This window comes from Henckelia pumila, chromosome 1, assembly GCF_033568475.1.
Source record: "Henckelia pumila isolate YLH828 chromosome 1, ASM3356847v2, whole genome shotgun sequence".
Lineage (NCBI taxonomy): Eukaryota > Viridiplantae > Streptophyta > Magnoliopsida > Lamiales > Gesneriaceae > Henckelia > Henckelia pumila.
In genome coordinates, this window is record NC_133120.1 from 66,218,751 (window position 1) to 66,237,102 (window position 18,352).

The 18,352-nt window shown below is 33.7% G+C and overlaps 1 protein-coding gene across 1 annotated transcript; it reads left to right on the top strand.

Moving 5' to 3' along the window:
* The first annotated feature begins 5,727 nt into the window (after nucleotides 1-5,727).
* LOC140875264 (monothiol glutaredoxin-S10-like) lies at nucleotides 5,728-6,209 on the top strand. The gene has a single exon (XM_073278917.1). The coding sequence runs from the start codon at nucleotides 5,753-5,755 to the stop codon at nucleotides 6,059-6,061; it is 309 nt and encodes a 102-aa protein (XP_073135018.1). The 5' UTR covers nucleotides 5,728-5,752; the 3' UTR covers nucleotides 6,062-6,209.
* Nucleotides 6,210-18,352: the final 12,143 nt, after the last annotated feature.

An 18,352-nucleotide genomic window follows, 5' to 3' on the forward strand; every position in this document is an offset into this window, starting at 1 on the left:
TTATGGTGGGCTAAATTATTGAAAATTGTAAATTCCTTGCGTTGAAAATTCAATCTTTTTCTCTTTTGTTTTCATTAAAAGATCACCGAATCATGCTACTCATGTATTAGCAAGCGGAGCAGTTTTTTTTCCTGGTCTAGAAGGTTAAGTCTTACCCTCGTCTTCTTTCATTTCTACTGTAATTGTACAGGACTTAGTTTGAATACTAATTTACATGCTTTATTCAAAAAAAAAAAAGAAAAAAAATGAGAATTATCCATAATGCCCTTCACCTTACAGCTGAAACTACTTAAATGTCCTTCGCACACGCGTTACTCACGTTTATTCGATATGGTGACCGTAAAATTAAGGAATTTTTTTTTTTAAAAAAAAAAAAAGAAAGCAAAGAAAAAGAAATATATTTCAAATTATTGACACCATTTCTGTCGATATTGATTGTGATATTCGAAAAAGGTCATTCCATACATGAATATGATCATACGCTTCAAGTCTCCTGTGTAAAACGATCATTAAGGGAACCGACACCGTTTTGGCACCCAAAACGTTGAGTCAAAATGGTTTTGACCGATTTGTAAGAAAGAAAATATACCCATCATATAGAAATTAGAAAATACCCAATTTTAGGAAGGAAAATTAGGTGAATTTTTCCTTCCCGAATTGTACTTATCTCTTCTTCATGCTTTCTTAGAAAACAAAGTATCGTGAATCAGTCATCTTATCCATATCTTTTAGTTGGCAGATTCATGCATGGCATGTAATAAATCCTTTGTCCAAATTAAGCAAGGGATTGTTCTATCTAGAGATAGTGGAGATATCTTTTTTTAACAAAAAATTTTTTTTTTGGAATTAGGTCAAATATTATATAAATGAGTGATCAAAACATAAAACTTAATACACTACAAAAACAACGCAAGAATTATTATGGTTTTTCAAAAACTGTAGCAAATATTGGTACGATTTTTAGAAAATCGTAGCAAATCATAACTGAAATTAAATATTTAATAATGTTGCGATGGTATTTTAATTCTTCGCAATATTTTACTACGGTTTAGAATAAAGCAGTCTCCCAAAAACAACGATTTTATATAAACCGCAGAGAACTATTTCCGACGGTGTTAAAAATGTCGCAAATTGTGACGACTTGGCCTAAAAAATGCCGGTTCATATTATGCGACAGTTTTAATCAAACAATAAAACGATCGGAGTTTACAACGTTCTTTATCAAACCATTGCAAATTGCGCGCTTTTTACAAATTTGGGACGGTTCAATGAAAAAACCGTCACAAAATCCATTCAATAATTGAACCTGTTTAAAAGTTTGACGGTTTTTTAATATTTGCGACAATTTGTGCAACGGAATTTCTGTAGCAACCAGTTTTATGCACAAAATTTCTGTAGCAACCAGTTTTTTTTTTTTTTTTTGTAGTGTAAGAATTTTCAGGGGTCATATATTTTGTAAGATTGTTTGTAATTAGTTATTAGAATAATTTTCTAATATATATATATTAGTGAGTGATTATATTTTGTGGACTATCATTGTTTGAATAATTGTACTGTAGATATTAATTTTGGTCTTATAAAAACACAGCATGGTCGATGACATCGAAGTATGACTATCTCCCTTTCAACTTTTATAATACAGTATTTTGGTCGTAAATTTATTCCACCCCTTTCGAAATAATTATAATATTTTCTCATATACGTCGACGATTTTTCCTAAAAGATTTAAAGAAAAATCACCTCATAGCTAGATTGCATCTTTTAGTGATTGTGATTCCAACAAGTCGCGTATAAGTTATCTCCTTCCAACAATATTCTCTACGATTTATATATTCTTAGTAGGACTCTACCTAGCTATCAAGTGTAGAAGATTTAAGAAATTCTCAAACTTTTTAGGTAGAATCTCTTTCAATTGTTGTTAATGTCATGTTCCATTAATACTAACAGCACACGGATTAATACAGCGGAAAAATTATAATTTCCGACGTGATTACGAGAATATTGTTTGACTTAACTCATAAGTTCTAAAAATACATTTGAGAAAAATAGAGCTGTCAGACGGACCAACTCATTGTAGGACGAATCGGTCCAACAAAAACCCACTGTTTGATGGGTCGAGTACGGGCCGGTCCACCATCCTGATAGGATTGAAAATCCTCAACCCAACCCAATTCAGAGTGGGTTGCGGGTTAAACAGGTCAGCCCACGGGTTGACTCACTACAAATAAAAATAAAAAAATCATTATAATTAATTATAAATTTCATTTTATAAATAAATATTAATAGAAATATATTAATAAAATTTTTAATTATTGATTTCAAACATGTAAATTTTATATAAAATAATTAATACAAAAAAAAATTCACAACTTTCAATAAAAAAAAAGTACATATATCACCATAAATTAAAAAAAAAATCACCCGGATCAAACTAAGCCCGCCCGGGTTGGCCTGCCTAAGCCCACCTTTAGTCCAACCTACTTAAACGGTGGAACGGGCCGATTCGATGGACACAACTCAAATTGACGGTTGTAGAAGAAAATTAAAAAAAAAAACGTATTTAAATTGACTTATGATATTAAAATAACTTTTTAACAATTTATAAACTATTTGTATAAAGAAAAAAGGTTTTGAAAGATTAAAAATATTCCTAAAAATATATTATATATCTCTACTATAGTTCATTATAATGACACGTAAACTGTATCTTATAAAATGTCATGCATGTATGCATATACGTACGTATACTTTCATCCGAGAAAAATTATATTTTTATTAATAGATTAAGATCATGAATTAACCGAAAATAAAATTAAAATAACAAAAACATGTGACTTACATTACCAAAAACATGATTTCCTTTAATTTGTTCATCCATACAATAAAGTGATGCAGAGAAAATAAGAGAAAAGTACTAGCGTGGGATATATTTATTAAAAGGAAAATGGTGAAAATTATAGAATCGATTACCATTTTTCCTTGTTTATTCAAGAATATTATTCATTTTAATTTCTCTAAATTAAACTTATATAAACTAGTTTTAACATTCATGATGATAATATTCTTAAAGTTACTTATATAAAATGCGGATGTGTGCCTGGAAATAATTATTTTTATTATTTTCATAGCATCTTATTCTTTTTATTATAATAAAAATCTTTACTATATTATTAAGTGTAAAACACCTAGAATAACTAACTTTTGTGTACGGTCAATATTTTATTTTTATTTTTATTTTTGGAAAAGGTACGGTCAATTTTTTTATAATCCAAATATGCCTCTTTTTTCTTTAATAAAAATTTTCATAAAAACCATTTTAGTAAATTAGTCTATTATCTTTTATCTATATTTTGAATTTTAAGTTAAATAAATCATATAATTTATAATATAAAAAATAATATTAAAAAATTTTAAATTTTAATATAATCTCTCAAATTTAAAAAGAAAACATTTAACACAAAAACGTTAATATGTATGGACGCATCGTGTACGAAGTGACACTAGTACCTTATAATTAGTACCAAAGCATATCAATATTTTTTATATCAATTATTTTGCTAATTTATTACAAAAATCTTACAACTCGTTTTTTTGTTTTTTGGAAACAAATCTTACGACTTATTTTAATATATACAAACCTTGTAACTTGCGAGTTTATAAAATAAATTAAAATATTCAAACTTATAAATTATACAAAATAAACTGAAACATGATTTAATTAAGTGAGGGAAAACCAATTGAATATGTCTGCAGAAGCAAGTGAATGTAGTGGCCACTTGTGGTAGGTTAAGAGAGTGTGATTAGGGCATCGTATACTCGTCACTATTTTCCTTTAAAAATGTTAATTAAAAAAAATTATGATTAGAAAACTATGCTTCGTTGTTGCCCACAGTGATTCATGAAAAATTCCATCACTTCGATTACTTTAATTGCAAAATAAAATTATACTTTTTCCATAAATTAATATAGACTCGTAATCTGATTTGTGTAAATAATCTAAATGGATTATTCCAGAGTTTTTCAGAAATTAGCATCCAAACGTATCTTACGAATTCGTATGCGTATACATCCTAACATGCATCCATCCTAATAAATACAACAATAACAAACAAAGATGTCTCCCACATATGTTCGAGTTGATAGGATAGGTGAACACTTGACTATGATTTGAATCATCTTTGCAATGAATTTTATCTATATAGCGTGATTTATAAGTTATTGTTTTAGTCCAGAGATTTACCTAGTCATATCAAAAGAATAGTGGCTGCAGTTACCTCGTCGTTGAAAAAACAAATTAATTACTAAAGGGTAAAAAACCTATTACGAACTAGGGGTGGAATCGGGTCGGGACCCGTCCCGTAACCCCCTTACCCGATTCCCGTCCCGATAGAAATTGAGATATTTTTTTTCTCCCAATCCCGCACCCGAGAAGTGTCGGGACCCGAATGTTCGGGATCCCGAACATTCGGGATCCCGTCGGATCGGGAAAGGATAATCCCGAATAATATATTTTTAAAAAAAAATCTATGTAAATATTTTTTTTAAAAATAATTATGAAAAAATCAAAAAATTTCTTAATACATTAAAAATAAATTAAAATTTATTTATATATAACCATTAAAAAACTAAAATATTTTTTTAGTACATTACAAATAAACTAAAGCAATTACTTGATTAATAAAAAATATATAATTATTTATAATAATAAAAAAACAAAATAAAAATTTATAACTCAATGTTAATATTAAAAAAGATAAATATAAAAAAAATTATATGGTATATAATTATAAAACATTAATATTAAAACATAAAATTTAAAAAAAATTATTTTTTTAAGTAAAAAATATTATTTTTATATTCGGGTCGAGTCGGGATCGGAATCTCGTCGGGAAGAGTTGCCTATCCCGATCCCGATCCCGAAAATGATTGGATCGGGAAAAATTCGAGACGGGAAAATTTCAGGACAGGAACGGGTCGGAAATCGGGACGGGTCGGAATTTATGTAAAATTTGTCACCCCTGTTACGAACAAACATTATCACCATCGAACATGTCAATATCTTTTAAAATAGACGTAGACAACTCATCGATTCGGAAACTGGTCTAGATCAATAAGCAATATGCTTCATAATCGCTAATTTTTCAGAACCACATTATTTCATATATATTATAACAATCTCAACATCTTTACAGTCCAAAAATATTAATATACACACAAATTAATAAATTAAAAAACAGTAACATAAAATTATCATTTATCAATGAAAAAATAATATTTTATAAAATAAATTCATATAAATTAAATAACTTAAAATAGTGTATACTACTTCAAATTGTCATTTATGTTTCCATGATTATGAACTCGATGCATGCAGCATGCATCAGCGCACCTATCACCATGCTAATATATATGTATGCAATCAAAATGATCATGATATATATGCAATTTATGAAATTTGTATAGTATTTTAGGAATCAATTTTAATTGATTGGGGAAATTAAATCCCCAACAAAGATTACTAGCTACCAGCAATTCAAATTAAATAGCTAGCTAGCCACCTCTTGATATGATGGAATATATTCACAATCTCAAAGAATTTTGACTTTTTTCCATGCATCCACATGTTCTGAATTAAACAACTCAAAATATTCATATCTATCAACATCTTTCACTTCTCTATATAAACACGCATTCCAGCCTCATCGATCCATAGCAAAAATCCCAAGTCCACTCCATTAATAACGTACAAATAATGGATTATATATTCCAACTGGCTTCACAAAAGGCGGTGGTGATCTTTAGCAAGAGCTCGTGTTGCATGTGTCACGCGATCAAGAGGCTTTTTTACGAGCAAGGTGTCAGTCCGATGGTGTACGAGCTAGACGAGCTTGCAAATGGGAAGGAAATGGAACGTGCTTTAGTAAGGCTCGGTTGCAACCCATCGGTTCCGGCTGTGTTCATTGGGGGCAAATTTGTTGGGCGGGCGAACAATGTACTAACTCTACAAGTTGATGGATCACTGAAGAAGATGCTCAAAGATGCTGGAGCACTTTGGCTCTGACAACCGCTAGCTGCACATATGTATAACATTATAACCTAGCTAGGGTTATATATATCCTTCTTTGGACATCTTTTTTGCATGGATGGATTTGTAATTATAAAAAGGTTATTACAAGAAATTGTTCAACTTTTTATATATACATGCCAGCATTAAGACACACGTTTTATATGTGTAACGTAAATATACTGATTAAATCAAACATATATAAATGGAAAAAATTACATTATGGAAGGTTTGGAAGAGTACGTAAGAGAAGCATGAAAAGTTTTTATTGCAACTAATTTGCCCCCTAAAAATGTGAATCTTGCAGGTAGGACCAAATAAGTTAGTACGTAAATAGTCATGTTACTTTATATAATAGTGAAGATATATAATTTTTGTTGTAGTTGAGTGCGCGCGGGAGTAAAATCTCGAATAATATTAACACACAAATTCATATGATACTGTCTCACGGGTAAATTTATGATATAGATTTTCTAATTGATTATCCATGAAAAAATATTATATTTTTATGTCAAAAGTATTATTTAATTTCTATTGTTGACCGTCTCACAGATATAGATCCGTTAGGTCGTCGTCTCACAAGATACCTACTCAATATTACTATATGATTAGACAAAAAAAAAATAACATTAGAAACTATATATATGTCTAATGTGAGATCTGTAATTAAATGAAAAATAAGTTTTTTGGTCAATTAACTTGTCCATGTTTTGGTTTTGATCCATTAACTTTACCGATATGGGTTTTGGTACACTAACTTTGCATTTTCATTGTTTTTTTGGTCCATCTGCATGTGTCAACTTTTGATTGGTTGGTCCAACTGCATACGTGTCAACTTCTGATTGGTCCAAAATGATGACGTGGACCAATCAAAAGTTGACACATGCAGATGGACCAAAAACACTGAAAATGCAAAGTTAGTGTACCCAAACCCACATCGAAAAAGTTAATGGACCAAAACCCAAAGGGGTAAAGTTACTGGACTAAAAAACTTATTTTCCCGTAATTAAATATACACCATATATTTATTGCAAGTACTAGAATTGCTTACCTAAGTTGTGTATCTTGTGCCTCCGATGAATTTTAAAGGAGAGCCCATCCCATCATGTGATATGGTGGTTAGTATAAGGCATTTTACTCGAACCAAATTATTTTTACCTATAGTATTTATCGACTAATTTAAAACAAACATGATTCCAAGTTTGAGACTGTAGCGACCCTGACCCGGATCCACTACCTAATCAGAGTTAAGAGCATAATTGAGAATGCATTAAATCAAATTGCTGCGGAAGACTAAATACAAGTAGACCGGCAGAATACAAGCGGCTAATCAAACTAAATACAAGTAGACCGGCAGAATACAAGCGGCTAATCAAACTCGATTTATACAACCCAATCGAATTACTTTAAATAAAACCTACAGCTAATCCTGCTGTCTTCAAGGTCAATGGCTACTCCAGACTCCTGGTGCTCAATCCTGCACCTATCGAACAGGGTATCCAGATACACAGAAAATACTGGACGTGAGCTCTAAGCTCAATACGAAAGCATGGATAAACATACAAATATGATGCATACAAATGACCGGGTAACCATATCTGGGATAACTGTATACAAACTGCTCAAACTGGCGCCTGGGATATAAGCTCGTCACATCGGGGTAGCTAACCACTGTGTGCGACCACTCATTTCCGAATCTCGGACGGGGACCGCGGAGTCCTCGAGGTATCAGTACCTAAGGGTACTCGATATCAAACGTCCTAACAGGGCTGAGCAACCCTAACTGGCTCATCTCGAAAGATATACAGATGTACAGGCACAAGATGATATGCACATGCCGCATAACACTAATAACATGCAAACACATAAATGCAACATATAAGCATGCATATCCGCTGGCAACCTCAGTCAGTACTTACGTACCTTTCTAAGGCAGTCCTAGTAGTCCCACTCTAGGTTCCAAGCCTATCATCAAGTCTACAATGCAAATACCCATGCATCATTCAATAAGCGCTAAAAGTCTTAACTAAGCTATTGCATACTCCTAAATAATTTAAGGAGACCATAGCTATACCTGCGTCCGTCGTCAGCCCACTGATGGTGACTATCCCGCAACTAGGGCACTCCCCTGCTGCGAATCCACAGTCTCGAACACGGCTCTACAACACGAGCACTGCTCCGTTACTATGTCAGACACTGTCTAACTATACTAAAACAAATATTCTACTCCAACTCTAGAATAAGAGTACCCAAAGCCCTAAAATAGGACCACGAGGGCGAAGGAGAGAATTCGGAATTGGCAAGAAATGAATGCCTCGGACCTTATATTTATAGGCATCGATCGGAACCTCCGATCCTTGATCGGAACGTCAGATCTTGCCATCGGAGCTTCCGAACATCCTTATCTGCCATATGTCAATACTCACTGGTTGACTTCGGATAGGGTGATCGGAGCTTCCGATCCCGATCGGAGTTTTCGATCCTGCCATACGTCATGCATGACGTAATATCGATCGGAGCTTCCGATCTCACCTTCGAAGCTTCCGATCCTTTAGATACCAAATTGGTTTAATTAACATGATTAATCTCTTAATTACCAATTTCGGTTACGGGGTACTACATTCTCCCCCACTTAAGATATTTCGTCCTCGAAAATAGATCTTAAGTACCGAATGCAATACAAGGTACAGAAACATTCCTTATTCAAATCAAACGTTACAACCGAATACAACTCAAAACTGAAATCAAAACAACTCAGGATGGTCTTTACGCATCCTTTCTTCAAGCTCCCAAGTAGCTTCCTCAGTGCCTCGGCGCTGCCACTGAACTAAAACCAAAGGAATGACTTTGTTCCGTAAAACCTTATCCTTATAATCCAGGATACGAATAGGTTTCTCAGCATAGGTCAAATCCTTGCTCACTTGAACCTCAGACTGCTGCAGAATATGAGACTCATCCGCTACATACCGTTCGCAACAGTGATACGTGGAACACGTCGTGAATACTGGAAATATGCGGTGGCAAAGCTAGTCAATAAGCGAAATCGCCAATGTTCTCCAAGATCTCAAACGGATCGATAAACCTGGGAGACAACTTGCCTTTAAGACTAAATCTGAGAATCTTACGAAAAAGTGACATTCTCAAAAATACTGTCTCCCCCACTTCTTTCTAGAAGAATGGAGTATGACAAGTCGCCCGTACAACGCCTCAACAGGTGTCCTCCCAATGCTACGATGGTACCTATTGTTGTACGCAAACTTAATCAATGACAACTGATCTGGCTAAACTGAACCAAAAATCCATAGTACACGCCCAAAACATGTCCTCCAAGGTAAGGATAGCGCTCTCCATCTGACCATCTGTCTCTGGATGATATTTAGTATTTAAACTGAAAGCAATGCTCGTAGCACGCTGGACACTCCCCCAGAATATGGAAGTAAACCTGAGTCTCAATCGCTGACAATGCCCACGGGCATCCATGAAGTAAAACGATCTTTTGGATGTATAACCGAGCCTTACGATTAATAGAGTGCTCTCGACTGCTCTTCGAATACCCACTGTTCCTACGAACCTTAGCAGTGATAGTTCCTCGTCAAGTATACCACTTGATATCGACTATCTCTCTTGCTAGAATCAGTTCGTACTAATGAGAAGACCAGATACAACCAACCTGTATCTCCACTGGTCTAACACTGACATCAAATCCCAAAGGTAACCGCAAGTGTTAACCAATCGATTCCCACTTGACGTCCTGCCACAAATAACAACCAATCCCGAAAGTTCCTAGCATCGATAGACTTACATTCCGTACTTATTTTCTTCGATGCTGACTAATATTCTCAAAGAATGTCACCGCTATAATGCTGAACACATAGATGGGACCGCAACATCTACAATATTAGTAGTCTAGATTAAAGATCACCACTATCTCGTCACTCGAGATATCAATTGAATTCGCAACACTCGTCGAATCACAATTTAACAAAAATCCTCCGAGAAAACTGCTGAAAATGCCTAAACATGTATTCGGTTAACAGTTCCCAAAACTGTAATCCAATAGCATGGAACAATTCTATTTCCAAAACTGGGTCAACCATTGCTAATACCAAACAATGTTCAGATCAATTATGTCTTCTCTTACCACTGATAACTTTACCCGAGTTATCGAACTAGCCATGACTTACCAAAGTCAAAACATGCAATCACCTCCCGTGATCTATCAAACTTGAAAGTCCAAACGACTGCACTCCGAAAATCTCAACCACCCGAGAATCCTGAATGCAAATAATTCTCTTACTGTTCCGAGACATTTACTAAAGGATCCAAACTCATAAGCACGACGGCTTATAGTATCGTCCCAAGTATCTCTCGGTTCATGATATCTTAATTACTGATCTGCTCAACCAATCGACCTCGTCGATAAGTTGTGACTATCACACAACTTGTCAGTACCAACCAAATTATGGCAACCATCCGCCAGGTCTTGGTCATTTGAAATCTCACATGGCTCGATCAATAATCATGATCTCACGGCCATACGTCCGCATATCCCAAATACTTGGAATCAAAAGAATCACAGCTGATTCAACTCACCTATCTCTGACAAAGTCAGACAATAGCTATTAGTAGTCACCAGTACCAATCTCGCATCGATACTGACTTACTACCAACTGTCGCTAAACTTGCTCCTGATAACTATATCTCTTGCTAAGACTGCAACAAATCGAGACTGAGGTTACTTTCCGCGGTGTCCCACCTGAAATCACCACCAAGTGTACACTGGCATAAATCACGCTATCCTCACGCCTCAAATAGTCATGTACAATCCTTAGCATCGGATATAATCTATCACTAAAGGAAACCATTAATGCTGAAAACTACTCATCTCCGAGTCAAATGTTTCAGGAATTTCACAAACCAAAACTCCTGGATAGCCCCTATCACAAGAGCATCCAAACCCCGACTAGATCCACTAGTCTAGCAGTATCCAATAGACTAAAACTATCTGTTCAGAGTACGTACTCGTCAAGGAAAATCCCTCCAAGACTGGTCCTTGTGACAAAACTGCAAACCAATATCTCTGACGACAGTCAGACGATATCTAAACCACTGACACCTAACCAGGCATCCAATCCAATGTCATATCCCGTCGTGACTGTTACCAAAACTCTAGACTAAGTAGCCTTCCTACCGCCAAATCCTGAAGTACGAAGGCTTCCAGGCATTCTCCGAAGTACGAAAGACTCCCAGAGTAACACTGGCATAGGGTCGCGCTCCATCATGTCTAGTCATGGTCCTAGTCCACAACTCTTGGCATATACCCGACTTGGTATCCCGATGAAATCTCATCATCACGAAGTCTCAACCTATGCAGGTCAATCAGACTACTGTCCTAAGGAAACAACTTAGAACAAAAACTCAAAATTCCAAACAAGATCGATATTTCCATGCTCCCAGATGAATTACCTCATCAATGGCACTAACTCAGTCAAACGACTAATTAGGTCAACCCTAGGAAAATACCTAGACTAACCCCATGTCAATCCGTTACCGTTGACTTACTCAAAATTCATGAGCTATCCTAGTTGATTCGTCAACTAATTCCAAGCCAAACTTAGTCAAATTACTTGTAATCAAACACGAATCTTTGAATAAGTAAAACATGTATCATTACTTCAAGTTATGTACAATTTCCTTTATTACAATCCCATGTAATACATACAGTATTCAAAATACAACAAAATGTACATCCAATAACTTTAACTGATACAACCAAATTCTGATGATTCATTACAACTGAAATACTATTTACAAATACATCAATATAGTATTTAAAATCGTCGAACTTGTCTTCACTCCTTGAGCATGAAGCTTCCAATCGACACACGCATCGATACAAGCATACTTCCGTCCAAGTCTCTCTACATGTCCTCCAGCGAAGAACTCCGGAGAAATGGCACGTGATAGCTAATCAGCTATGCTCTGCGTCAGTTCATGTCAGTCGACTTCTTTTGCTCACGATCTACCATCAGCGTTCTTCTTGTATCTAAATCATGCTTTTGAACCTGAAGTTTTCCGTATGCCTACCAAAAGCATCGATACAAGCATACCGGCAAAACCATGTTCTGCACGAGGTTAAAGACCTCACTCTCGAAACCTATCATGCTTTAGGCACTCGAGGCATTCTCTGGTGAAGGTCTATCTGACAATCTCTCCAACTACGAGTGGAGAATCTTCAAGGACTGGAACCACATGGATTACTAAACACCATTCGTTCCAAAAATCCTTCAGAGGTATCTGACGCGATATAACCGATCTTCTCTTCCAGTCTTCCCTGGCTAGAATCCATATGTTCTTCGATCAACATCCCAATGCATCGAATGATGAACCGTCCACAGCAGTCAGTCTATCTATCGATATGCTACTACTGGTGTTCACTGTTGCATTCCTTATAGTAAAAACTTCTGCCGCAAACCTTGGCAATGAAGAACCAAATCTTCTTTTGCTAGCCTCAGTCAATCCTACAAGAATAATCAAGAAGTCTTATTATCAATTTCCTAAGTCCCTTGCATGCAGTTGCTCTGATACCATAAATGTAGCGACCCTGACCCGGATCCACTATCTAATCAGAGTTAAGAGCATAATTGAGCATGCATTAAATCAAATTGCTGCGGAAAAATACAAGTAGACCGGCAGAATACAACCGGCTAATCAAACTCGATTTATACAACCCAATCGAATTACTTTAAATAAAACCTACAGCTAATCCTGTTGTCTTCAAGGTCAATGGCTACTCCAGACTCCTGGTGCTCAATCCTGCACCTATCGAATAGGGTATCCAGATACACAGAAAATACTGGACGTGAGCTCTAAGCTCAATACGAAAGCACGGATAAACATACAAATATGATGCATGCAAATGACCGGGTAACCATATCTGGGATAACTGTATACAAACTGCTCAAACTGGCGCCTGGGATATAAGCTCGTCACATCGGGGTAGCTAACCACTGTGTGCGACCACTCATTCCCGAATCCCGGACGTGGACCGCGGAGTCCTCGAGGTATCAGTACCTAAGGGTACTCGATATCAAATATCCTAACAGGGCTGAGCAACCCTAACTGGCTCATCTCGAAAGATATACAGATGTACAGGCACAAGATGATATGCACATGCCGCATAACACTAATAACATGCAAACACATAAATGCAACATATAAGCATGCATATCCGCTGGCAATCTCAGTCAGTACTTACGTACCTTTTTAAGGCAGTCCTAGTAGTCCCACTCTAGGTTCCAAGCCTATCATCAAGTCTACAATGCAAATACTCATGCATCATTCAATAAGCGCTAAAAGCCTTAACTAAGCTATTGCATACTCCTAAATAATTTAAGGAGACCATAGTTATACCTGCGTCCGTCGTCAGCCCACTGATGGCGACTATCCTGCAACTAGGGCACTCCTACTGCGAATCCACAGTCTTGAACACGGCTCTACAACACGAGCACTGCTCCGTTACTATGTCAGACACTGTCTGACTATACTAAAACAAATATTCTACTCCAACTCTAGAATAAGAGTACCCAAAGTCCTAAAATAGGACCACGAGGGCGAAGGAGAGAATTCGGAATTGGCAAGAAATGAATGCCTCGAACCTTATATTTATAGGCATCGATCGGAACCTCCGATCCTCGATCGGAACTTCCGATCCTTGATCGAAACATCCGATCCTGCCATCGGAGCTTCCGAACATCCTTATCTGCCATATGTCAAAATCTCACTGGTTGACTTCGGATAGGGCGATCGGAGCTTCCGATCCCGATCGGAGTTTTCGATCCTGCCATACGTCATGCATGACGTAATATCAATCGGAGCTTCCGATCTCACCTTCGAAGCTTCCGATCCTTCAGATACCAAATTGGTTTAATTAACATGATTAATCTCTTAATTACCAATTTCGGTTACGGGATACTACAGACAGGGGCGGAGCCAGGATCACGCAAGAGGGGGGGCCAACGAAGAAGAACTGAAAGCGTAAACATAATAGATTTTTTATTTTTTTAAAAAAAAATAGAGATATTATTAGAAATCAAAAAAAAAAACAAGAGAGGGGGAGTAAGCTCAAACCACTCTCAAAATCTAAAAAAAATAGAGATATTATTAGAAATCAAAAAAAAAACAAGAGAGGGGGAGTAAGCTCAAACCACTCTCAAAATCTAAATAATTAAATAAGTTTCGAGTGAGTTCTAATATAATAAAGTTGTCAAACATGATCAAAATGCTCAAATTGGATTTTTAATTGCAGCATCTCATGTTCTGCAAAGTTTTTTGAATAAAACTTAGTAGATAAAACGAGATTCATTGCATTCAATTTTCTGCTAGTTTATTTAATACTTTTTATCTATTCTATCTATATCAATTAAATTACATTATGATTCATGAATATAGTAAAAATACGTTGTTATCCACAAATATTTTCGACCAATTATTCAACATATAGAAATAGTCAAACAAAAATAATCAAAAACGCAAAAATTAACAATGCTAATTTCATTTTTTTTACAATAAATTTTAGTATTTCTAACATTGATATCGAATGTGTTGTCCCATAATTAAATGAAACAAAGATTTAAAATAAGAAAAAAATAAATAGAAGAATTAAGAAATATATGCTTTCAAGAAACCAAAACCTAATTTTTTGAGAAAAAAATGATTTAAAATACACGATATGAAAAAAAAATACACAAAAAAAACCTGAAATCATTTACGAAATGCCCTTATATCTTTTTTTAAAGCAAAACGACCTTAAATCTTAATTGAGTGTTGTGTGTCACTGTGTTGGTCGTCCACTCGAAAGAGTCGAATAGAAAAAATAAATCAAATATCCCATAAAAAAAAAGTTTGATCGCCACTTAAAATAAATTACTTTATTTTATTTGAGAAGCCAATTTATTATATATTAAAAAAAATGGGGCACAACCCATTAAAATTTATTAAAAAGAATATCAAACAAAACTAATATTATATATATATAAATATATATATATACTAATTTTTTTTTTGGGGGGGCCAGGGCCTCCTTAGAGGCTATGTGCCTCCGCCCCTGACTACAGAGATTAAGAATATATTTTTTGAAAAAATAAAAATTGGGTATTGGTATAAATTTAAATTTGTGTAAGGCCACTGACCCAAATCTCCTAGAATATCTCGGCCGCAGCGGTTGAAGATCAACCAGATCGTATAAGATGTCTATTTGTTAAGTTCTTGGTACGTAGGTATTGTCCTCGAGGTATTTCTAGTGCCGACATTACATAAATTTTATTTTATTTTATCATATTGATCAAATATGGACTCTCGCATGTTTAAGTTAATAATGATCAATTCATGTTTCATAGAGATGTTTGAGTTGTTGGAATATGTAAGCATTTTAGTTTTGGGCGAGTCTGTCGCACATGACTTGCTCGGTGCAGTTTACCTGACTAACATATATAGTTTGCAAGCTATTGTATTAACCCGAATGTTTATTTAGTACTCACAGACGGACGGTTCCTGCTCATGTCATTAATAATAATAATAATAATAATAATAATAATAATAATAATAATAATATAGCATTCTGTACCCATTTGTAATTTATTGGACGAATATTCTATTTTCTCCGACTTTTTTAAAGCACAAAATGTTATGCATCCACTTGTTATTTTGCACGAGAGGATACACAATACGTTAAAGTTGAGTATTTTACTACTAATTTGGATTTTTAATTAGTTGAGTGTAGAGAAACACGCGCACATGCTGTATATATAAAAAGTTCGATTAAAATCCCTCCATTTTACTATATTCTCTATGTCAGCAACTTGCCTTTCTGCGTATGCAATGATTCTCTTTAAATTATTTTTTTTTTTAAAAAAAACGAGTAATTGGATTTATCAAGTATACATAGATTATTTAATATGATTGACAATACACCTTTAAGAAGGCACGGTTTGAAATTAAAGATAGAATAATAATATAGAGATAAATAAACTAATATAATAAAAAATATATATATAGTTAGTGTAGTATTTGATTTATTGACAAATAATAGTTTGTTTAATTTGATTGATTTAATTTTAACTAAAATTATAGATTATCATTTTATCCTTTTAAAAATCAATAAACTTTTAATAATATTATGTATTAAGATTAATATAGTAATTTAAATTCAATAAGCTGATTGATATAAGATATATAATTAATTATTTGATTGATGTAAGATAAATATAATAAATAGATAAATAATATGATAAAATAAACATCAGATTGGATAGGATAAATAATCAATGAATTAATAATATGTCACTTCAAACAGTTCCTAAAAATATGACGTTTGTCTAATTTTTTTTAAAAAAAATTAGAGAGGGGAACTGCAACTATTATTTTCTTTGTGTATTGAGTAAATTTTTGGGATAATGCAGTAGCATGCAAGTTGGTTAATCAAGCAACCGTATTAGACATAAATCCTATGTGACATGCTCATCCGAGAAACTGCACTGGACAAACTCTGTGTAACAGACTCATTCTAAAAGGTATTGGTAGAAAAAATCAAACACATGATATTGGCCAAGAACTCAAATATATATTCCACCAATTCGAACACCAACTTTTGTCTACCTTATTTTTTATAATAATATATTAGAAAACCACGTGTGCGATAATTCTCGTGCACATATTTTTCAACTAATATTTTTTTAATCTCTAAGTTTTTTTAAGAAAATATTTAAGATATTGATTATGATTAACAAATTATTAGTTATTTTCCAAACTTACTAAAAAAAAGTTTGTAACAACTGTTATTGGATAAAATAAATAATATTTTTTCCATCTATTAATTAACAATATTGTTATCCGGTCAAAAAATTAACAATATTGTTATTATTAAGATTATTATATAGTATAGAAATATATATATATATATATCCAAAAATTTAAGATATTCGATTAAAATGATACTACTTTATAAATAAATTAATTTAAAATAAAAAATTTAACACCTTTTCCACTAACAAAATATTATTTAAAAAGTTCTCCATCGGCGCCACTTCCCACGGAATAAATTTCGTGTCTTGTTTTTTTTAATGTAAATGGAGATTTGGGGTGGCACAAGTTCATGAACAAAGAATGTGATCAATATGTACTTTACACGTATAAGATGAAAGAGGATTTTTATGCTGATTCGAATCTTTGCAACCTATGAAAAATGAATGATTTTTTTTCTTTACCTTAAAAATCAATACTTCTTGTGATTATATACTAACCATCAACATATACATGTTACGACTTACGAGCATAATATTTATATATATAACTAATTTTTTAGTATAAATTTTTAATTATATATGTTTAGTTTAAATGAAAAAGAAAATAATTTAAATATAAAAATATCTATAATTGTATATAATATTAAATAATTTGTATTGTTACTTTAGTTGATTAAAAATTAGACAGAAAAAGGGGCTGAGGAGGAAGAAATAAAAAGAGAGTGAAAATGATGGAAATTATAAGGATATTAATATAAATTTTAAAAGATTTTATCAAGGTTTTTTTTAAAAAAAATGATTCTACCTGTACACCACCAAAAGGTTTAGATTATGATGTGCATGCTTATGAGAAAATGTTAGGTTAACATATGGACTGCATTATATTATTACAACATGACAAGGATACACTTTTTTCTCTGTAAGTGAGATCTTAATTGTACACGCACTGTCTCAATGCATATTTAAGGGTTGAGTATATCAATATATGTAGATCTTACTATTTTTTCAGTAGATTCCACATATATTGATAAATCTTCATTTTTAAATGCATCATTGGAGTAGTGTCTGACTGTTTGTAAAAGTAATATAAAAGGAAAACGCTACATATATACATTGAGTTACACGTTAGGTTACACACTACACATGAAATTACAAAATGATCTCTCCACTTTATTTCGAAAAATTATTTCCAAAATACATTAATTATCTTTATGTAATTTCAAGTGCAACGTGTAATCCAAAATGTAACCCTCCGTATGCATGTAACATCATCTGATTTGAAATCATCCCCTTTTTTTTTTCCTCACAACAAACTACTCTTAATAATTTCCACTTGTATTTTGTGAACTTTGGCATTTTGAACTTTCAAGATTGTACCGCAAGCTCAAGTTATGAAGAATGGGCTAAACTCGAATTGGGCTTAAAAATGGACTGGACAATTTTAAAACTTCTACAAAATGTTTAAAGAGTTTGCATTCAAAATATG